This window comes from Oreochromis niloticus, linkage group LG5 (genome assembly GCF_001858045.2).
Source record: "Oreochromis niloticus isolate F11D_XX linkage group LG5, O_niloticus_UMD_NMBU, whole genome shotgun sequence".
NCBI lineage: Eukaryota > Metazoa > Chordata > Actinopteri > Cichliformes > Cichlidae > Oreochromis > Oreochromis niloticus.
Window position 1 is genome coordinate 19,054,701 of NC_031970.2, and position 24,451 is coordinate 19,079,151.

Below are 24,451 nucleotides of genomic sequence, written 5' to 3' on the forward strand. Positions count from 1 at the left end.
ATAGTTTCCATGGTTTGTTGAAACACTCACAGTCTTTTTCCAACTATTTCAACTGACTTCCTCACTTATACTAAATTCTGACTGATTGTGAGAGATGAGTGGCATACAGTAGCTGCTTTCTCATATAACAGTAACAAAAATTGGATGGATGGATAGATAGACGGATGGACAAACATTGTGTTTTCTGGTTCTGACGGTTTTTATTTTTCTTCATCTGGTTTAATTTCTAATCTGTACACATAAAAAAAGTCACTTCATCACTTTGCATTTAGTGCTTATTAGCAAAACTTAAATAAATCTCATTGTGACACGAGGTCTCATTTTCAAGAGTGACTTGTTTAAATATCCATAAAAAACTACAACTTGTTAAAACATACTGTAGTCTTTACAATTCTAGATAATAATAAATGGAAAATTACAACTAAAAATAAAATAAAAGACTGTAGCAATAACACATTAAGAGCAGGAACAGCCATCCAATAATGCTTTCTCCATTATCCTTAGAATTTGTTTAAAACCCTTCAGTCCAGTTAAGCTGCACAGTTTCAGATCTTGTTGTAATTTGTTCCAGGTATAAGGAGCAATGTAAGAAAATGCCCTTTCCCCCAAGTTCTGTATATGTTGTTGTAATAAACATTGAACAAATGTTAGCATACTCACATTTTCATTTAGGATGGTGAACCCTGCAAACATTTTCTTATAAATACTAGCAAAGTAGCATTATCACTGTTAGCAGGTAAGTGAGCTGGTGTTAAATGGTGTTAGCATTAGTTAGAAGTGCTAACATAAGAACAGTGGTATTGCGCTGCTAGCATAGCTGTAATTATTAGTCTCGTTTTAATATAAAGATAATATACAATTAAATTTAAAAAATCCAGAGCAGATTTATAAAAGGAGAATGAGGGGTTTAACAACATCTGAAGGCTAAATTTATATTTTGTTGTTTTCATTTCAGTTCTTCAGCTCATTAAATGTTCATCAAATGGATATCATGAAGCTGGCTTTGACACCGTGCTTGCAAACTACAGTAAACCTCCTCAGTTTAGTCACACAGCTGAGGTTTATTGAGGCGTACCGCAACGGTAGAGGCAAGTTTGGTTAATCTGAAAAGGAACTTTTCTAAACTCTTAAAGGGTGGTGTAGTAGTTCTTCGAGCAAATGAATTGTCGGGACTAGTCATAGCATGTCGATGATGATCTGTATGTGCTTGGATCAACACTGAAAGGGAAATCGGAGACCTTGCATCACTGCTCTTTGTCTAAACCCATCCGGAGGTATTCTACGTGGGAGGTAATTTGATTGAGAATTCATGCCCGTGGGTGGGATGGGTTTGGTTTTGTTTAGGGCTTCCTTCGGAAAGAGTTGGTTTGCCCTCCAACTTGTTTTGGTTTCTGACTTTCCTTCAGTTCAGCCCGTGTAACATGACACAGGTTTTAAGTGAACATGAAAGCATGTAGACAATGAGTAGCACAACTCCTTCTGTGTAATGCATCAGGCTTGGTGGGGCATTTTGAAGTAAATGGCTTCAATCTTAATACACATTATCTTGTATGTATGGGTAACCCAGTGGCTCACAAGAAAACAAGTTGGGCTTTGATTCAGCGTTGGCAGCCAATAATAACATTTTGCATGATTCACAAAAGGACTGCATACATGCAAAATAGACATTTGTTTAACTGATACCTTCCTGGGTTTCTGATTGTTTGGCAAACTCACACAGAAATCCAGCAAGTCAGTGCTCTTGAAATGGTCACATGTACCTCATGTAAAAGTGAGACTTGTCATCAAACTAAACAAAAGTATTTAACTTTAAGGCAGAATGTGGCTTTTTATTAACTTTTAAACAAAGCCTGCATGCTAGGCTAAGCTAATTGACCTCTAGTTGTAGTGTTATTACGTTTGTCCTGCAGACATGGGCGAGAGCGATATCAAATCTACTCCTTAATTTTCTTGAAGAAGCATTTCTCCTAAAATGTCCTAAAACAAAATATAATGTGTTTTAGAACTGGAATAAAATTATAATTTTTAAATAGACATTAATACTCAAAAGAAATGAAGGAACTTAACTTGACTTGGCCTCTGAGAAATGCTAAGCGTTGACACTTTGCACACACAATGGTCTCTTTTTTTATCTATCCATAACACTAGACTACGATACATTATATATAGCAGCTGGACCTATGACCATTAATAGCCCTATGCACATCTCTATTATAATGCATACATATAGATTCAGTCCTTGTGTTTCACTGACAAACTCTTGTATTTCACAGTGGTTAAATTTACAGTAAAAGCTACCAGCAAGAATCAGCCACAAGCAAAACAGTGGAAGACAATGTGGAACATAATGGCAGACAGTGCAGTTATTTTTCATAATACCATTTATGTGTCCTGTATTGTGTCTAGTACAGCTGTTTTATTGGTCAGCTTTACTATCAGTCCTGTAGCCGGCATCTCTTATGTTGCATTATTTTACAGACTAGGTATTATGATAACTGTTAGTCCTGTCTGAGTTATCGCCCCTATCAGTTGTTCTATAGTTCAAAGAGTCTGCAGTAGAAGAGTCTTGTTTATCAGAAAAGTCTTTATCAGAGCTGTAACGACCACGGGGATTTAAGTCAAAGTGGTGTAAAAGCTTCTCTAATCCCATTTTACCCCTTATTTTATTGCTACACTTTTGCCATAGTTCTTTCACATCTGTTTGCTATGGTCTTATTTTTACCATAACAAAAGACATTTATGGTTTGTAAAATATTACTGGACCAAAGCCTTTGCAATGTGTTTGGCTGTTTCTGGGTAGGATGAGTCAAATGATAACGAGTGACTGGGATTGCACTGGGATTATTTTTTATCATCCTCCAGTTTGATTGAGTTAACTGTGACTATAAGCCTGTTATACTATGATAAAAAACAAAGAGGGAAGCATTATTTGATTCTGATGGCCAATAAAAACAAGGCATAAAGTAATAATGGACTCTTAGGCATTATGAATGTTACTACTCCAGTAGTAAGATTACTACTACTAAAATGACTGAAACAAACCTCTCAATCACATGATGTGTAGCTCTCAATGTAAAGTAAATGGTAAATGATGTGTATTTGTATAGCGCTTTACTTAGTTCCTATGGACCCCAAAGCGCTTTACACATTCAGTCATCCACCCAATCACACACTGGTGATGGCAAGCTACATTGTAGCCACAGCTGCCCTGGGACACACTGACAGAGGCGAGGCTGCCGGACACTGGTGCCACCAGGCCCTCTGACCACCACCAATAGGCAACGGGTGAAGTGGAGGACACAACAACCAAGACTGTCGGAGCCGGGGCTTGAACCGGCAACCTTCCGATTACAAGACGAACTGCCAACTCTTGAGCCACAATCGCCCCCTAAGTACATACCCCAATTTTAAGTAAATTTTATTAAATTTAATTTTTTTTTTGTATTTTATCCAGCACTGTAGTAATCAGAATTATTGTCTGAAGGCCAATGAAAATGCCCAACAGATTTTATTTTCCCAAGTGGATCATTACGGCTTTGCCATGCTGGTCCACTTAATTGATGTTTATTTTTATTTTTTTTTTTTTTTTTAACTTTTAAGTTATTACAATCTGAACAGACAGGAGCGGGGGACAAGAGAAGTTCAATCAATCAATCAATCAATCAATCAATCAATCAATCAATCAATCAATCAATCAATCAATCAATCAATCAATCAATCACTTAGTCAATCAAGCTATCTGTCTGTCTGTCTGTCTGTCTGTCTGTCTGTCTGTCTGTCAGTCAGTCAGTCAGTCAAACCTTTATTTGTCACATGCAAGTTTGCACCTGCAAGAAAAGGGGAGGGGAAGAAAAACCGAGGGGAAGAGGGACAGAGAGAAAAGACACCAAAAATCTGCTGGATCACCTGCTGGAAATAAAAGGAATAAAGGAAAAGAGAACAACACACTAAGGAGACCACAGCAACAACCAAGATAACTATAAGTAACAGTAAATAATAAATACTGAAAGCTACTGAGCAGCACACAAGACCGACAACGCACACGCTCTATGCTTAGAGGCAGCCACCGAGGAAGATGGTGTGTGTCAGGTGTGCACATCTGTGTGCACACCTGACACACACCTGACACACACTATCTATCACACTGTGCGTGAGCGCACTTGTATTCAAAAGGTTCCTCCATGTAACCATCTAATAGTAGGTGTGGGGAGCCATATCCCTGCCCCCCAGGATATGAAGCAGGCATGGAGGAGATCCAGGCCCCAGACATCTAGAGGCCCCCCAGAGCACAAGAGCCCAAGGAGGACCACTGGAGGGGCAGCTACGCCACCCTCCAAGAGAAGAGCTGAGGAGAGCCCCAAATGGGGGGTTACCCAGCAGCCACGGTGCAGAAGCCACAGGGGGCTGCGGCGACGTGCCTGCAGGCTCTGCTGGCAGCCTGCTATGCCAGAGCGGACCGAGCCCCCAGGCCCAGAGAGCCGAGATCTGAGGGCCCCACCAAGCAGCCAGTGGGAGTGAGCCAGTACACACCAATGACTGACACACTCGAGCACCCAGCTCTGGACACTGAGAACCACCAATGCACTGACGGGTGAGGACATCAGCGACTGGCAGGGAGTGTGGTGGGGGGAGACACGCCCTCACACCTGGGGGGGCTTGAGATGTTCCCAGAGACCCAACCTGACACATAAACATAGAGCATGTAGCATGCTAGTAAAAAAGTAGTTGAAATAACGAAAGTAAATAGTAAAATAAACACCAAAACATAACCAACTAGCAACAATTCCCAAGTGGCATGTAGCAGGATCAAGGTATGTTGTTAAGGTGCAAGGTGTTCACGGTTGAGGGTGGGGCAGTTTAGCAGTCTGACTGTTAAAGTAGAAGCTGTTTCTCTAATTGAAAATTAGACCAACATGCATGAATCTTGATTGTTTTTGAGAAGGAGCATTTGCTGGATTCAAACTGCTTCTATTCGAGCTAACCTAAGTATATACCTTGGAAGAGATACGCACAATATAAAGGATCAGAGAACTCCAAAGCAACCTCTTTTTAAATAAAATGGCTTAATAGTCATGGCATGGTTGTGTTTAACCTAAAAAAAACCTTCAACACATTGCAGAACACTAGCCTTCAGCAGGGGGTGAAACAGAGTTCAAGGATCTCTTTTAGTGGTGTTCCACCAATGGCACACTTCCACCTAGGATGAAAGTGGAATATTCATCCAGTGAAGCTCAGCCAACAGGAGGAATCTTCAAAATCTGGACAGATGCAGGCATCTGAAATCAACACCATGCCCAAAACAGTCATCAAATTTAATCCAAATAAAATAAAATAAGAGCTTGAACAATAGACAACATAAGTGCATCTATGATGGCAAATATGGAAATACAAAATGCTTCCCTTTGGTAATGTGACCTCTGCGTATAGAAAGAGGAATGTGCTCAATGTGGATGTAGGTGATTACTATTACAGAAGTCCAAGTAGTGTCTAGAAATGAGATAATTAATCTGTGGGTATGGCATATTTGTGTTCTGCTAACGCATTCTGCATCTTTTTGCACTACCAGTGCTAAAAAACCTTTGCACTAGTGCCACTGTAGCCCAATAAAATAATTAATATTAAACCCCTTTTGAGTGTGAAATCTTAGTGTCTTAGTCTATACTACACCTGAGCAATGATTGCAGCGGTTGCTCTTATAGGATTCTCTAGGTTTTGAGCCCAAAGTCAGTGTACTGTATTTTGATACTGGTTCTACTATCTTTTGAGTATAACAAGGGGAGAAAAAATATATTTTTTCTTATGATCTTTATACAAAACGAAGGGACTTTGCATACATTGGTATTTCAAAAAAACAACAGACAGAAACACTATATTTGTGCCAGAGAGTGCCTTGGAGTTCTTTGATGATTGACCTTCCTCAGATACATCTGTATGATCTGAATGACCCTGAGGGTTTGGTCCCCTGCTGTTCCTGTGTACAGAATACTGCCATAGCTGATTTTCCCACTACAGCGTAACAAGCAGTAAATGAAAGATGACTTCATCTTCCTTTGCCTCTACACTCTACACTTCCTTTGACAGTTGTATTTACATAGGGGTTGACCAATGGACACTTACTTAAGTATTGCATCACCGCCAGTTCTTTGTTTCCGCCGTGGTTCAGCAGACGGCTATTAAGGCTACAAGTTCTACAGGCTGCCATTGTTGCAGGGTCAAAAGTCAAGCGTCACAAGATCATGGTTCCAAGCCTTTTTTTCCCTGTTACACACAGTTGTGTTATACCTTAAATTGTTTTGTATATGTATGTTAAAAAATGTCATTTGAATGACTTGTTTTATAGTTTCTATGCAGATATTACACATAAGCAAGTACTTGTCTCTCAAATTTGATATGACATTACACTGCAATATGGTATTTTCACAGAAGACTCCTTTATCAGCGTGGAAAGCCACTATTACATTACTGATGTTTTTTACCTGATAAAAAAAGCTGTTTCACTGTTAGGCAGGGAGATGGAAATCAGGTTTTGCACAATAATATTTTATGACATCAGAAGCATCAAGTATGAAATATGTGTTGAGAAAATAGTACACAGAATTGTCATCTTTATTCATTAATTTAAAATATTAGAAAGTTACGTAACTGCAGAAACACACAGATCATCCACCACGCTCCTTACTTTTTGGTATCCACCAGGTTTCATGTAAGACTCCTTTCTTCTTTCTTTACATGAAAGTTTTCTATAATGAGTGAAATAGTCAAATAGTCAAGTCACGTTCAGAGAACTCAGCTGACAAGAGGCGGTGGTTGAATTTGGGTCCTAACATTGACATTTAAAATGTTAAAGAAACCATGTCCTAGATTTGCTTTCAGTAAATGTCACACTTGCTGGTCTTATAGCAGCTCTGTGTCTCAGTGAGGGAACCTTCCTCCAGAACTGTGCTGACCACACATATTTGACATTCCTCTCTTTTTGATAGCGCTCGCTATAGCTACGGAGAATTAAATAAAACAGGATTGCATTGCCTTTCACAAAGAAAAGCTTGACTTTTATAGTGCAGGAAAAGCATTTTGATGAGTCATTGTTATTTTTACTTTTTTTTTCTTTCTTTTTTTTTACAAATGCAGTTCATTTGACCTGTCCAAGCATACAAAAAGAAATGTGCACACATCTTATGCAAGGCAGCAGTTTTAAAGAATGCATTGCATTTATTTATTTATTGCATTCTTTTGTGGTCACCTAGATGAATCATTATCTAGGTTGGATTTCTATATTTTCTGTACATTTTACCTTTCAAATTGAATTTTCAGGGTTACTCTAAGAATATCAACTAATATATTGTGTTAATTGCCACTGCATCCAGCATATCAAAGCAGGATACAAAACAAAGATTGAGAAAATGAGTGGCAGTGGCACAGACACTCCTACCCCATGTAGGAACTATCTCTGCCAGTCAATGATAAGCCCCCCTGGGGTCAGTTTGCTACAAGCTAATTGTTAGCATGGCAAGAATGTTGTCATAGGTTCGAATGGCTGATGGGCGGAGTGATCCTTTTCCATTACTAGAAATAGAATCTGTTTGGTGTGATATATTTGAAGTGCTTAACCATTCTTTAATTAGCAACAAAAGAGACACTGACCACCCTCAACTTTTCTGTGTCAAAGTTGGATGCCATATTTCGAAACTTTTCTCTCTTTTTTTTGGTAGTTATCAGCATTCTTTTGAGAGATTTGAATCTCAACCTGCTGTAGATAAGATTGGAGATGTGTGTCTGTCAGTTACATAATATTAGTATCCAGCCTTGCATTGCCTGAAGCCAGCGGAGCCAGTGCCAGCCAGTTTCTGTCATGACGGTTTTCTTTATGTCGTAAACAAAAATTGGCAGGCACGCTGCAGGGGAGGAGTAGACGAGAGCACTTAGAGACAGAGGGAGAAAAAAGATCAGGCAGATAGAAGATGTTCAAATCATCTTTAGCACTGACAGACAAAAACTCTAAAGATGAGCAAGAGATCACGTGGAAAAAAGAGTGAGGAAGCCTGCTCAAACTGCAAAAAGCCAAACAGGACAGATGGACTATACTGAAGAGAAGGTCACAGATGACTAGGATGTCTCAGCTGTGCGAGAACACTTTGCACAGGACATAGCAGGCCTATGTTGATTTTAAAGATCATATAACACTACTAAGAAACCACCATCATTGTTGATAATAGTCCCGTCGTTTTATCACAAACACTGACTCAAGTACTGCAAAACACGCTTTTGTAATAATATTAAGATAAAGTTAAGGGAAAGTTATAAACCACAGTAAAATAATTTAGAAAAAGAAATGGAAACCAGCACAGAAACAGAATTAAAGCAATTAGTGCTGACAATACACCGCTATGAATGGGACCTAACCCAGCTAACAGGTAGAGGTGAGTTGAGGACTGTAGGAAGATGACCTGGTTCTGAAAGGTGAAACTGTCCAGTGTTTCAGAGCTGAAACTAAAAAAGCTCAGTCTGCTTTTACAGCAAATCTGGAAACTGGAACTACTCGAAATTGCTGATGACCTAAGCGAGGCATATGGGACATAAAGTTGTAACAGATCTGATAGATACTCAAAGGCAAGCACTTAAATGTGAACAAAGGAATCTGGTTTCCATTAGGCTGCACCACCATGAAATGGTCTTTGTTCCTTAAATGAACCTTGGAGTAGCTCAAGCTTGAATCTTCAATCTTAATGGTGTACTGACTCTTATTACAGCTGTCAGTGTCCACGTGGCCCAGATTCCAGATGTGGATCAGCTGCTGTAGACTGATCGTGAAATGGGACATTAATACGATTTAGATGAATGACTGCAATAATCAACAGGTCTTAGAAGTTAATCAGCAATATCTGATTTGATGTAACAAATATGTAAAAATATTTGTATCTAATAATGTATTTATTGCGATACTTTCCTCTACATATATTTAAACCTTTGTAACATGATAGAAGTTTGCTAAATGTCCTAAAATAATACATTCTGAATTATACAACTTAAGGTATTTTTGCCGTTAAGGTTTAGTAATTGGATATAATACAAAAAGTAGGGCATATTGTACATAATTATCGCTTACCACCATTTACTTCTTGTCTCCCATTTAGTTTGTTGTATCTATGATGTCAGTAGTATTATATTACAGAGTTAGCATGACACGAAGTCGGTGTCTCTTATGTGATAACAGGCAAAAACCCCCCCACAAAATAACAAAAACACAAACTCCAGTGATGTAATGGTTAAACAGTCACACCAAAAGTGAGCTTGTGTTTAATATTAAACAAGGCCATACTTAATAATAAACAAAAGGTTTCTGCTTTTCACCCCACGCCACACAAAGGCAGGAAATGACTGAACGGCTTCGCTTCCACACAGTCACCTGTTGTTGTCATTGTTTCAGTGCGGCAACCTGATATTTCCTCCCGTGGGAGTGTGTGCTGACAGAAACCGTGTGTAAAGAAGCGGGGACATTTAAATGTTTAAACTAAAGCTTTTGGATTAATTCATAGTGAAGTGGCGTTGGTTAAAATCTGTGTCGTGTCATGATGTAAAATATAAGCACGTCAGCCGTTTGCAGACATTATAGCTGCGATCAAACCTTTTACAACTTCGAGGTATTTAGTAACCACCCTCATACATGAGGCCGAGACAACACATTTCAGGAAGGAAAAACATCTTTGATGCATTATGTCACCGTGTAAACAAAGCCAGTAATGGTGTGGTGATATTTCAGAGATGCTGTAAAGTCATCAAGGGTTTGACCTTTGGTCGCTGCCACTGTGACAGTTGTTTTTGCTCCACGCCTTAATGAGATTCTGTTTACACAAATGTTATTTTGTGTAAACAAAGAAAGTGATAAACCTCTATTCTTTTCTCACTTTTCAATAAGGCGTGAAGACGATTCAGACTACAGAGAAGAAAGAGGAAGCATGAGCAAATCAGGAGAGCCTTTGTTATAGTCTTTAAAATCAGCGTCATCTTTTATGTTCTGTCAGTGTTTGTGTCGCAACATGAGAGTGTGTTGATGAAGCATTAACATGAATTACCACCTTGCCTGTGCAGCGTTGCTATTCCTGACACACCCACTCTCTGGAGAAGCCCAGACCTGATCAGAGACACGTAAACATTGGAGGAGATCAAAAAACTAGGTCTGATAGCACCTCGTCATGGCAGATTACATTAATGAATGGGTACAGAGGAAGCAAGGGGAGGTGATGGCAGGAAAACTGGAAAAGTTTGGCTTACTAATGCTAATACTAATGGATCAACTTCTCCTGTTTAGGTTCTAAACTAAGCAAAATTATAACTAAGCATAATTCAAACCTGATCAACAAAGTCTAAATAGGACAGGTGTTATTGTAAATGTAGTCTATGGTCCGTAGAAGGCAGAGGTAAAGATAAATAATCAGTAGCTGATGGGCCATACTGTGTTTCCTAGAGCTGGCACATATGAGTCGTGCAAAAGAAAGCAGGCTATGGAAACAGTGACGAGAAAAGGTTTATTTCCTCCTTAGGCTAACTTGTGTGTAACAACTTGCCACTGCGGAAGAAAGAGGTTGGTTACGCAGCTTGTTGTGTAACCATTAATCTGCTTATTATACTTATTCATCTTACAGCCTGCCAGGCCAGAACAAGGAATGTTGTGTTGGAGAATGTGTTTTTCTTTATAAGCAAACTCTGTGTAATGCATTTGTGATAACTGCATGATAGATATGCACGTTGAAGTAAATGTAGCCACCACAGGAATACTCATGCATTTTATTTTAGCTGCAATCAGACTGGAAAAACAAACATGCCCCAAATGCTGTTGTTGATGATACTGCTGATGTTGTTAATTGTATTTTATTGGAATGCAAAATGTAAAAATTACAGTTTTCTTTTATTTGATGGCTTTCAGTATTTTTTACAAGAGCAATTATAAATAGTATAACATAGTCTCAAAAGTTGGAATCATCCTTTATCCATTATTATGTTAAAAAAAAGTCAGGGTTCAGTTTATATAACTGAGATCCACGATGTTACAATTTAGCTCTCTCTTACTTCTTTCACTTTGGGACTATAAACCTGTGTTCAGAAGGAAGAAACTGGACATCAAACCTCTGTAACTTTATGGTGCACAGGGATGTGGGGTTAAGCTGTGGCTCACCAGTAAGCTTCTGTTCTTCATTATCATGGTTTTGTCAGAGTGAAAATAAGAAAGTTTCCTTAAATATGACAAATATTGATGCTCATTTTCACACTTATCTTCACAGTTTGCTTCAAATTGAAATTTTCACTCAATTATTGTTTTGCACTCTTTCTAATATTGCACACATTCCACTAGCCAACCCTTATTGGACATTAAAGGAGGCTGTTTTCTAAATTCAGTAGCCATTTTTAATAGATTACTATGACAATTTGTCATGTAGTAGTTGCCATGTAATAGATGAAGTCTCAAGGTCTACTAACTGTGGGGATTCCCAGATATTTCCTCCAATGCCATTATGAGTTTAACATGTTGGTGTTTAGTTGTTCGTCTCATGAAATATGGTATGTATAATCATGAAAGACCACCAGCATGGTTTGTACTTATCTAGTCAAATACACACATCTTTAAATGTTGATTAATATTTATTATTTGTCGGTCAATGGAAGTCTCTATTGGCCATAAGAGGGCACTAATCTGTTATTGTCTGAGAGTTTCTGTACACAGATGGATTGCACCTGTCTCTCCTTATCTCTTCTGTTACAACAGCTCGGTGTATCCTGAAAAGTTGTGGCACTAAACAGACTTAAGCTTCACAAAATATTTGTCCAAGGTTCTCTGCCCTGAGATGTAATCTGAAGCACTGAAAGGAGTTAGCCTGAAATCAACCTTTATGTGACTGAAACTGCAAACAATGGCCGTCCGAATAGACACGAACCGTGTTCCTCAGTTCTGAGTCACCACTGGAGGAGGAGGAGGCCAGGAGGAAGGAGAGGAAAGGCTTTTGTGTGTCTGTGTGTGCACAACAAAGAAAGGAGAAGGCGTATAGACCAATGTGTTTGTGAAGCAGGATGAAGTGGGTGTGTGTTTACATGGATGCGTACTGCGTTTGTTGCATTTGTACATTTCTGCGAGACAGGAGGTAAAGTTTTTTTCCCCTTTTACATTAGTTTGAGCAGTTTTAGATTTTGGTGGGTCTTTTGTTAAATGAGAGTGATAGAGGTCTGTTTGTCGGCCATAAATTCTCAGTTAAGTGCTTTATGAGAAATGTAGACTTAGCATGTAAAGTTAAATCCACACCATCAGATATTTCCCATAAAACAAATCCACTGTGCTCTTTTCCATTACCCTTCCTTGTTCTTATTTGGCCTGTTTGTATGTTGTTACGTAAGGTTACCAAGACCAAAAACAAAAACAAACATGCAACACTAATATATGGTCACATTGGCTAAATAAGTTTTTCCTCCCTTTAATTGTGAATCTTTCACTCTTTTGCTTATTTTCTTTCCTCTTGCTGTCTTTCCATTATAAATATTTTCTTTTGAGTGTAAAAGTGAATATCCACAGGTACTCTGCATGTATTTGTCACATGAAAAACTATACACGACAAAGGTGTGTTTGCATGTCAAACTCCGACACTAAAGCACAGCCACACCTTGTGAGGTGTGTTGTCATATGCCCTGAGGAAATTGTTCTTTTCTCTTCTCAACAAGCTATGCAGTGTTTTGAGCTTCATGAGTCTATGTACTGTCTTCATTCCCCCTTGCCTGATCAGTGCTGTTTTATCTATCTATCTATCTATCTATCTATCTATCTATCTATCTATCTACATATATGTATAAACTGGAATTAGCCTATGTCAAACGTCAAACACCAGGGGGCAGAAGAGGACCACTCAGGATGTTAGAGGCCCACCAGGCCCTTTTAAACTTTTAAACTTTTTTTTTTAAATCAACACACTAAAGTTTGCTTGTGTTTTTGTCCAAATAACCGACAGACAATTTAGAAAATGCATATCCCTGCTCTTTATCCTCATGGCCTCTCCTGAATGAAAAACAATATATTCTGTGCTATAAAGTATGTTGTTGACAGATGAATAAACAAATAAACAATATTTTGGTAGGAAACCATCTTGGTTGTAACCAAAACGCTTTTTGAACAGCATCTCCAAAAACTGAAGCACAGTTTCTTTTTGATTTACCCTTTTATTCAAGTTTTTTTCCTCCTCATTTCCTGACTTCTCGCAGGTCTCCCTGCACTATTACCACACATAGAAACGTTTACAATAAAGCGCCGTGATAATAAAAAGGCTACTGAAGGCACTCTCCCTCAAATAAGGTTATATCGACCTGAAATTATTTTATGGCAACTTTAATCATATGACCTCTGTATTCCTAGATAGAGTGTGCCTGGATTGCACGTCTGCATATTTAATACCCTTTTGCAAAAAAACAAGCAAAGAAAAAACTACAGCACTTGGACTTAAGATATTTACTAACTGTAGTATTTATTTCCTAAAGACTCATGTGGGATTGCTGCAGTTCTTTGGCATCTCTCTCTCTCTCTCTCTCTGTGTCTTTCTCTCCTCCCCCCCCCCCTCTCTCCCTCCCGTCGCTCGCTTTCTCTCTGGATGTGTTTGGAGAGGCTGATCTTGTGCGTAAAATATCCCTGATATTTGAGGCGCTCCACGGATTTAGCGAGCATGCCCAGTGCGTCCCTCTCAGCAACAGTGGAAACCGCTGGTGAAGCATAGGAGTCATACCAAGCATAGCCTGCGTGTCAGTGCAGTCGACTTACAGCTGGCTGTGAGGAGAACTGACGCTACTCTTATTTTTGTATTATTTTATTTCTTTGCGCTTTGTCACCGCTGCACACTTACCCGTATTTCAAAAAGTAAACTTACTGAGATCACTTTCCACACGGGTTAAATTTTGTTGAGTTTCCACAGAAGTAAAGTTGGAGGCTGGGCCTTTAGCTTTTTTACCGTCGCTTCAGAGGAGAAGGAGGAAAACAAGCTGGTCTTCTTTTTTTTTTCCCCTTTGTTTTTAATTAAAGCCCGATAAATGCTACTAATGAAAATGGACCTGTTGAACTACCAGTACCTGGACAAGATGAACAACAACATTGGCATTCTCTGCTACGAAGGTAAACCAGCGGGTTTGGGCTGTTTGTGGGCGTACGGCTGTTTTTAAACTTCGGAGTGGCGTTACGCTGCGAGCTAACGTTAACGACGTAGCTGATCGAAGTTTTCTCTTCAGTTTACGCTGCTTCGCTTGTTAGCCGTTTCTTCCCGCAAGCACGGTAGATAAAACGTGTCACTTTGTACACATGAGCATTGATTTAGCTTGTATACGATTTATGAATACGGGCTTAGTCTGGGTAGTGTTTTTCATCTTTTGTTTTTAACCCGGTTGTAACGCATTTTACGCAGAGTTGGTGTAAGCGCTCTTTCTATTTCGTCCTTTTCTGAATGGCTGGAAGTGCGTTTATTCACCTGTCATATCATTGTTTTTATTATTGACTTCGGATCGAATGAAAAATCTAGAAAGAAAAGGCTGAATTAATTGTCTGTAAGTCGTGTGTTCATTTAATGGTGTCTCATAAGACTGACTCACAGTATTACTAGTTACCGAGCTATTCTGACTCTCTGGTGGTGTCCGATTATTCATGCCGTTTGCATTCAGATGAACGGATGTGTCCAAGATTTTCACATCTTGTTTTGTGGGGTTGACCCCCTACAGCACGCTGTAAGCTGCAGCTGGTAGTCTTTGTTTAATTTTACAAGTGCAGAGATTTCTTTCTGTGGGCTGCAAGTCATTTCGTGGCATTAAGGGAACTTTTTTTTATTCAATATTATGTCTTTGTGATGAAATCAGAGAGTAGAAGATTCCAAATCTCTGCAAACTGCCTGACTTTGAAAAGGCTCTCCTCTCCTGTCAGGCTTTGTAATATCACCCTGTCTGTCCGGGGGGCTATGTGCAAGTTTTCCCTCTGCCCTGTCGCTGGCCTCTACTGCAGCAACTAGGGTCTAATCCAGGAGTGAAAAAAAGGCATGTCCTTGTTTAATTTCACCAGCAGGTCCTCAACTGTCAAGCTGAAGTCCGGTCCAAATGTTCAGTTTATGACATTAACATAAAGTAATATGTTTTATAGATAGATGGTAAATCTTTGAGACTGGTAGATAACGTGGTGACTGATAATTAGTCCTTATCTTATTTTTGACTATTACAAAAGCAGCAGCAACACAAAGACAAAGCATTTTCTTAATAAATTGGTTGGCAGGCTTTTCTTCTCCTGTTTTTAGTCGCATTGCTTCTTTCCCCTGCTATTGTGCCTTTCAGCTTGCCTCATCATTTAACATATAATTAACTTGTAATGGAGCTCCTTTTAAATATGCTGTGACTGACACCCATTTTGCAGATTTGCACAATGGCATATGATTAAAACAGACGTTAGTTTCTGTTTTGTCTGTTGGTGAACCTATGCTACCAGCAGCAGAAGAAAAATATGTTTTTGATTTTTTTTTTTGCGGTTTGGCATGTGATTAAGGCTTCTGTTGTGTTTTTGTCTGTTTCTAATGCTCCTGGGGAAAGAAAAAAAGTCTTGGGTTGCTGTAATTCCTGTTTGGCTGTTCCTTGCATTTAGGCACATGACTCTTCAAACTGTGCTCAGAAGCTTGAGCTCACATGCCATTATTGAGAAATGTTGGTGGCATTTCTGCGCAGTGCAGGTGTGTTAGATAAGCCTGCCACTGGCCCGGGATTTTTGCTAGTCAGAATATGAGTGTTTGTGTCACCACGAAGCTTCACCCTTCACAGCTGTCATCCTATCTAACTCTAAATAAAATGACATAAGTAAAGATGGAGATAACATCTTTGTAGTGGTATTTTTGTGCTTATATATCTGCTGGTTTGGATAACATTTGTGTCTGGAAGCATATCTCTGCACTATTAAGACGATCAGTTTGGTTTTCTTTGTGTGTGTGTGTGTGTGTGTGTGTGTGTGTGTGTGTGTGTGTGAGTGAGAGAAAGAGAGAGTGTATGGTTTTTAGCTGACTGAGCTAAAATCGGACTCCATCATGTGCTTCATGATAAGAAAACAAAGCTAAAAGGACAAGGTTATCAGTGAAGAGGGGAAAAGGAAAGCCACTCGTGTTCGAACTTGTTGAGCCAAGAAAGGGATAGAAGTGCTTTGTGATATTGTGGGTGTTCTGACTTGTTACTATATGCATGAGCCAAACTACACCATCATTTCCCAACAATCACGCTCCTACTTGTATACTGTCCTGTTGTGAAGCTATTACTGCTCCTGTATTATCACTGACATTTAACAACATTTAATGCAGATGGGACATTTGTATACCCTGCCTATAATGCAGCTGAATAGCTGTTTAAAAAAAAGTAATAATGGATGAACAGCTTGGATAGTCTGCACTAGTGTGACTTTCTAGGTAATCTCAGGTTGAACATTTTGTTTGTTGTTCAGGTAGATGTATTGTTTTTACAGACTGTGTAAGTGACAAAGTTTAGTGAACTCTCGCACAAACAAATAAAATCAGCTGTAGTGAATTAGAAAAAAGTTGACATCATTCAGGGTCTTCACTTGGCTTATGGAAAAACAGATTCTGCCCTCAAGTTCATTCATCAGGGGTGGTTAATGTGCTATGACGGCGATGTGAACCTACAGTGACATTAATCGTCTTTCCCTTCTGTCTTTATGACTTAATTCATCTCAGTTCTGAGTTAAAGAACAATGTGGGTTCACTGATGGTTGGTCAGATGAACGTGTGAAATTTGGAAGTTAATGCCATGTCATAAATTGTATGCAACTGTGTGCCTCATAACAAATTCCATATAGTCGTCATTCAAATCTGAAGCCCACCAATACTGTAGTTTTGGGGCTGCCATATTGACACAGCGAGGCTGGAAAAACTACCTCAGATATCTTTCTGCTTTATGTTTGTTTATAAAAGAATCCATAAGAGCATATACAGGACAAAAACAGTAATGATTTATCTGTGATTGGCCAGAGCTGACTGATAGTGGGCCCACAGCATTGAAATTAGATTGGTTAAACAACGTATTGATTGCGATTGACATTGTTCAACACTTTCCTTCTATGCTTTCCGGCCATGTTTGATGTGCTGCATGTTCAAACTAAACACATACTAAATACATACATGTGGCATACTGGCTGAAGTGGGGATAGGACCTGCCAAAAAACCCCCCAAAACTTGATCTATCACCATAAAGGGGCGTCCTCACAGAAAGTGACTCACTCATTGGCTGTCGCTTTGCTGCCTGTGGTTGGTTGCTTGTGGACATTCTAGGCTAATGTTGCCTGGATAACTTGTTAATATATTGCCCCCTTTGCCAATCAGCAATACTATTCACTCGAATTGCTAGTTGCTTCAAACAGTTGCCTTAAAGTTGACAAAACTTTTATTTGGGACCCATTGCCCGTTGCTTAAAGTTGCTGAATGTCATCGACTTTCTATGATGTTCCTACTTCACTGAACACCCCTTTAGTTTTCAGACACTTGAAGCTCAGTTGATATGAGTTTTAAACAATTCCTTAAATGTTTATAAGTAGTCCTTCGACAAGCAGTGGCCACAGCTTTGGCAGCTTCCTGGGGCTGTCACCTAATTAATTGTAAAGACATTTCAGGGCTCAGTGGTTCAAATGGCTCATTTGGATTTATAGCAAAATATGGATTTTTGTAAACTGTAAAATGCAGTTGGTGGCAGATCTATGAATTAAAAACAAAGTTAAGCCAAAGCAACTATTTTTACCAACAAAAAAATTAATTCATGATTGACATAATACAACATCATTTTTATCTAACGTACAGAGCAGGCAGAAAAGAAGTGTCGCCATGGTGAAGCAACACAGGCAAAGTGAAGGGATTATGGTGTAGAGTTAACATTAACCACCATTTACTCTGAAGGCAGTTACAACCTTGGTGGGTTAAAAAGCCAATAAGAGGGTCACTAGGTCCAGGTTGTGTCTCTAAGTTAGTTAATCTGATGAACTAGAGATAACTAGTTTTGTATTGCTGTTACTTGCAACTTAAACTCTTGACCACTGAAGCACAGCACAAAACATCCGTATACCTGTTGTGATGTGAAACAGAATTGGTGAGCCTGCCTTTATGTCAAGATTGGGATAACCAGCGTCTCTTTACTTTAAACCAAAATTTTGAAAGTAGAATTTAGACATTCAATAAGCAGCAGTCTTTATATTGATATAGTTGTCTAAAATCTCCCTAACACATCATAGCTGACCTTGAAGCAATCAGTGTTTCTGATGCTCAGTAGTTTAGCTAAGAATTAAAACCATGTTGCCAAATAGGACACTGAATCTTTTTTTTGATGTGAGCCCTTTAGGGATTACAGATATCACCAATGTGACATGCGACACCTAATTATGCTAAACCACCAACGTGCGCTGCAGTTTTTTCCCTCTCTTCTTTCTCTCTTTGTCTGTGTGCCTGTGTCTTCATATCAGAGGTCAAACAAATCTAACATCGAGTTTAAAAGTTCAGGTCAGTCTCATACAGTCCAGAACTTTTCCTTTTTAGTGTTTAAAGTGTAAAACCTCCGTGGACTGGGATAATAAAGGCAGCCAGAGGGCCAAGTTCGATTTACTGAGAAATTCAGCCAAAAATAACTACATAGCTGTTTTGCAGAGAGAAGACATGCTAGGAAGCATCCTTTTTTAAGTATCAGATAGGGGGGAAGGACAGAGCGAGGAAGGGGGAGAGAGACGGAGCGATGGAGAGGGAAGCTCGCCTCAGTTTGTAATCCAATCTCATCCTGATTCCAAGCTGTTTGAAGTTCTATCAGGAGAAATAGGCTTTGATCATGTGGACCTAATGAACTCAGAGAGCAGAGAGGGGAAAAGACAGAGTGGAGTTTGGCTTCTGGGTTACGGCTCTATTCCCACTAATTGTCTGCTGGTTTAATGTAAATGAAATGTATTTAGTGAACAAATATTTAAACGAATGTACTATAAATAATCATTTCCTATATGTAGATACATTTCTTGTGTGTAAAAATATATAAAAACTTAATGTGTAAGTACTTCTGCTCTTGTTGTTTCTTTTTGCCTTTTGATTTGAGAATAAATTGCAGAAAATGATTTCATTGCATTGTCCTTCAGATTATCACCAAGGAAAACTATGCAACCATTTTCCAGTTTGTTGTATATCCCCAGTTTAAAAAATACGAATGACTAATGCAAAATTAGTGTGTATTGAAACTGCATTAGGCTGTGAAATCATCTTCTATAACTCGTAACAAAAAGCGGACATAATAAAATTCTCAAAGGCTGCAGTCGTGTCAGATGGTCACACTTGAATGACAACCTAGTATATATTAGTGTGCAATAGCAGTTGTATTGTTGCGCAGGTCAGCAGTGTTTGACCTCATACGGTCGAATGTCTTGTTTGCAGGGGTACCACTCGCAGATTCACTCTTTTGTTGAGCACTTCACTCGGTGATAAGCGAGTCCTGGATGCTGATTGGACAGTGTGGTGTCAGTCTCTCTTCCTTTATCGCCATGGCTCTTCCTGCCAAAAAAGATGATGTCACCCTTGTTACCATGGTACACAGTAGGACGAGAAGGAACATGCCACAGAGAGAGGGTGAGGGGAGGAGCTGCAGCTGTGTTTCAGAGGCCATGCTGAAGCTAAACATACATGGAGGAACGGTGGAGGAACAAAGTCTTTTCATAGTCTTTAGGCTGTTGGTGCTGCACAGTTCTGAATGACTCAGTTTTAGTTTAAACTGGCTTTCAACCAGATTTTATGATCTTATTCATCTGAAGAAAAGAAGAATAAATATTTATAAGAATTCAGTTTAATGTCTAATGTCCTGCTACCTAATACTAATGTGTGTGTGTGTTTTGGGGGGTTTTTGGTTCTACAAATGCAGGATGAATATTTCTCCAAAATCTAATCAATACTGATTGGTTTGTTATACAAAATAATTTGAAATGAAGGATGAACTAACAGTTAGCAAGTGTTTGTAACTAATTTGTTTTTATGTGAGTTGGACTAGGAGTTTTAGTGTAGGCCTTTCAGTGTTGTTTGGGTAAAGTCAGACAGATACATGAGGCAGAAGCAGTGGAAAGTCCCCATGCTGAGACAGAGCCAGTGGTAGTTTTCCTGATTCTCTTGCTCTAAACTCCCACTCACTGACAACTCTGTAGGCCTTCTGTACCAGGGATAAGGCTGCAGAGGGAGAAATAGTTCCCCCACACACATACAAACATATGCAGAATCCATCCGCAACTATTTCTTTCAAAACATTCCTCACCAGATACTCCTTCTTTTATGCCAGAGGTTTGTGCCTCTCTCAGCAAACTGTATAAGTCAACAAAACCCCAGACACAGCCTGTAACGTTGTCATGAAGTAGACACCTTGTTTTAAAGTGGCAATACAACAGTCACCTTCTGCTTTTAAATGCTATAATTTAGGCTAATTACTATAATTTACATTTATTTTACAGTAATCTTAGTAAAGCTAACCACGTGAGGTGACCACAACTGCACAACTGTCACTCTAGTCTCATTTTTGAAAATGACAAAAGTGCAGCCAGCAGTTGTTTTGCAAACTTTCTAAGACACATTCTCCTAATGTTGTAGTGCGTTTCACCTGATGTTTTCTTCTTTCAGAGTTTGTGTAGCAGTGGAGTGACCTCAAACTCATTCAGACTTCTAAATGATCGTGTTTTGGAAAACGGGCGTCAGCAGCACTAATAACCCTCTGTCTTGTCTTTTTTCCCTCCCTTGATGTCTTTTCTCCTCAGGTGAGGCAGCTTTGAGAGGAGACCCCAGACTCCTGTCCCTGTCGTCTTCCTCCTCGTCTTCATCATCGTCCTCCTCATCTTCCTCCTCCAGCCACAGGACGGGTCCTCCTCCCATCAGCCCCACTAAGAGGAAGCTGAGTGGTGATCAGGGGGACAGCGACATGGATGAAAACGAGCACGTGGCAAAGATGAGTCGACTGTTTGCCGCGCAGCTGTGAGTACATATGCACATGCAACTGAACAACACACACATTCTAATAAAAAGCTTTATAAACATCTGGAGTTATAATTTCCAGATGCTCACTTTTTTATGAGTATCTGGAAATGAAAATGAAGTTGTAGTTTGCTATCAGTGCACATTTTTCTTTCCTGTCCATCTGTCTCTTTCAAATACAAACACTGTAGCCAGTGAACGGCCATGTACACTGAACTGTTTTTCATACATGTCCAGAATGCATATTTAGATCCCTTGGTGCCTTTAAAAGAAGTCAGTTTTTCCTGTCAATGCACGTGTTTCTGCCATCCATGTGTAAAACGGTGCACAGCGGCGCTATCTTAGAAGTCCTAGTTTGGACTCCAGGGTGCTATGCCAGGTTTAGCTCGCTCAACAGTGTTACAAACTCCTTATAGCTGCAGATCTCTGGAAGCTTGGAAACAGGGACTGCACAACAGAACGATTACTCACGTCGTTCCCGCATTCCCAATACCAGAGATTCCAGCGTCCTGGTTGGTGGTGGTGAAGGACTGCTGGGGCCAGGGGCAGTCGAGTCAGAGTCAGACATGACTGAGTCAGTTATAGGACTCCAGCCATTGCTATTTATTGCAGATGGAGTCAAGGGGGTGTTGGGTAGAGCTGTACAGTTTTGCGTGCAGTATGTCAGTATGTCCAGATGCTGGGGGTAGGGGTTGGGGGTGGGGAGCTGAGCAGAAGTCGAACATATTTTTATAACCACAGCGCTGTCTGCCAAATGACTAGACAAGGGCTGTGCTATGACTATTGGCTGTACTTGTATATAAAATGATCATTTTGAGAGAAGGGAGAGGGGAAACAAAATTATATTTTTGCTTCTCATATGAATTTAAATTTAACAGCAGAAAACTCAATTATTATACCACAAAATTAGGAAATATCCAAAGAGTGAGATATTCAAACCCATTTCTACCTCATGGAAAAAAAACACTACAAGTAATATGTGGATTGTTTTTATCCCTCTTGAAGTTTTCAGCTGACACAATGGGATGCAGTAGATGATTGACTGGATATACTGGAAACTGGAAGAAGAGAGAATGGTTACAAGCATTGTTATTATATAGCTAAACTTATATAGTCACACACATACATGTAGTACATGTAGTACATGGTGCCACTTGCCCAAACAGGAATAGATGACTTGGAAACCAACAGATTTTAAAGGTAACCCTAAAAAATGTTCACGTGTAGATAGATTCTGTGGTTGCCCACCACCTGATTTTCATCATCAGTTAGTTTTAGCACCCGGTAGTTGTGAAAACAAGTTAACCGAAAAATACAAAATTTGCGCCACATTTAGCTTCGCACTGATGCACTTGCTTTTTCTTTTGTTATGACTCCAGAGCATCGCTTTCCTTTACAACTGTGGCCCTTTTACCCCTCCCTAAAAAGCTCAAAGTCATTTCTCGCCATGCTGTGGCAGGTTTAATTCACCTCGAGCCAAGATGGAGAAAAGAGCCCTAGGGCAACAAGAGAGGTAAAACCAGTTCAGCTGTTTGGAAACATTTTGCTTCAGGGAGTCCAACAAGGAAGAGCGAATATAACCTTCAACAAATGAGTTTGTATGTCTGAAAAGTCAGTGAGTAAATAATGTTGATTTTAGGAGTTATGATATAATCGAGCAACTCTGGCCAAATAGTTAAAATCAAGTTAAACGAGTTAAAATCTCAAAAAACTGCAGAAGTATCTCAAATTACTGGCACTGTTTTCCAACACTCCACAGTGCAGGTAAATGGAAAAAATTAGACATCGGTGTTTGTGTTTTTACTGATATTTGTGCAATAATTGTTTGCAGAACTTTGAGCAACATACAGATAATGTAGTTTTTAGAGGTGATTATTTTTGTTTATTTATTGTTTGACTTGTGAAGCATATACACAACAAAAGTAACTGCTTACGTTGCATATATCCATTTGCCTGTGTGACATTGGCAGGGTTAGACTGTTGCATCTGACTTTTGAATCAAGCTGTTCTACTGAGGCCGTGGGTAAGGGTCTTTGTTCTTTAATCTTGTGACACATAAAGGATTAGCTTGTGAGATTTGACATTTGTGCAGAATCATCATTTTTTCTGTTATTCTGTGGTAGTTGTGTGGGCATTAGGGTTATACTCTGCAGTAAATCCAACCACTGCTTGTGGTATTATTCTGTTGTCTCTGTCGTTTTTCACTCCACGTGGGACATTATATATGCGCTATGCGGTTAACTTTTGCATGCATCGATGCGCAAGTGCTCCTACTTGTATCACAAATTTCGTAAGTCGGTGTTGTGAAGCACAGTAGAACTTATTGTTATATCAGTTTTCAGTTGGTGTCACAGATCCTCGCCACAGCTCCTACGTGCAACCATGTTGTTTGGCTAGAATAAGGTTCTGTAAAAATAAAACTGATGCAAATGTCTGTGATGTTTAGGGCTTTTCAGACTGCTCGTTGTACCATGATTATTTCCTAAGCGTAAGCCATAATCCCCTTATTTAATCTCCATTTTAATTATGACCTTGAAATCATTTGACTCCTGCTGCTGCAGGTTAATCTCTACCTAACAAAAGTCAATTGCTACTTGACTTGCTGCAGCTTGAAGATGGATTCAGGGCCTTTCTAGTTCACAAAGATATTTTTTTTTTATCCTGGAAACCAAGTTCCCCTAGGGTCATCCCAAATGTGTCTTTTTTTAGTCATCTAATTTGAGGTTTCTCTGAGGGCATTCTTCCCCTGGTAACTGCTGTACGACTTGTTGAAACTTGTATCCAGCATCAGCCAGAAACACTTTCCTCCTAGGTGTAGCTCCTCTCCCTTTCCAAAGAACTTGGAGTGAAGTGGAAAGTGATGGGATGTTGCTACAGAGAAAATTAAGCTAAAAATGCTCCTTAAACACCCTCCCCCCATGAAAAATGACATAGGGCAGCCAGATTTTTAACATACATGATGTTTTCCTTTCAGTTGTGCCATGTAAGGAGATTGATACTTTAATACAGTGCTTTTTCTACTCTTAATAAGCACTCAAGTACTTTTACACTCCATCCCTTATTCACCAATTCACCTTCACATTCATACAGCACTTTATTTTTTGCCCTTAATGATTTTTTTCAACAGAAAAATGAAACTCTCCACCCCCACCACACAGAAGCAGTTCCCACGTCTTCTCTATCTGTTGGATTTTCCTGGCTGCTTCTGTCTGTCTGCTTTCTCTTTTTGTGTGTGTGTGCACTGATTGCTCAGCTCACTGTTGAGTGTCCCTGCCCATGCAGAAGCTTTTGTGTTCATTCTTCTTTTTTCTGAAAAGTGTGTGTTTTTTCTCTCTCTCGCTCTTTTTGCTCGTATTGCAGCTTTCCTCTGTGCTGACTTGTCGAGCTCCGTGTATTTGGCTTTCTTTTGTCTCTAAGTTCAGTCATATTTTCTGTGA

The 24,451-nt window shown here is 39.4% G+C and overlaps 1 protein-coding gene and 1 long non-coding RNA gene across 5 annotated transcripts in view; both read left to right on the forward strand.

Annotated features, from left to right (window-relative positions):
• The window catches only part of LOC109202267 (uncharacterized), a 712,495-nt gene that overhangs the window by 25,168 nt on the left and 662,876 nt on the right, over nt 1-24,451 (forward strand). The window lies entirely within an intron of this gene.
• vgll4b (vestigial-like family member 4b) overlaps nt 1-24,451 on the forward strand; it is a 45,045-nt gene that overhangs the window by 8,447 nt on the left and 12,147 nt on the right. For 2 of the 4 annotated variants that reach the window (XM_025907259.1, XM_005459025.4), the window contains exon 3: nt 20,801-21,014. In XM_025907259.1, the coding sequence (XP_025763044.1) occupies nt 20,801-21,014 (214 nt within the window). Of the gene's footprint in view, nt 1-13,654; nt 14,135-14,229; nt 14,291-20,800; nt 21,015-24,451 lie in introns of those variants that run through there. The other 2 variants (XM_005459024.4, XM_019359318.2) reach the window with 2 other exon arrangements.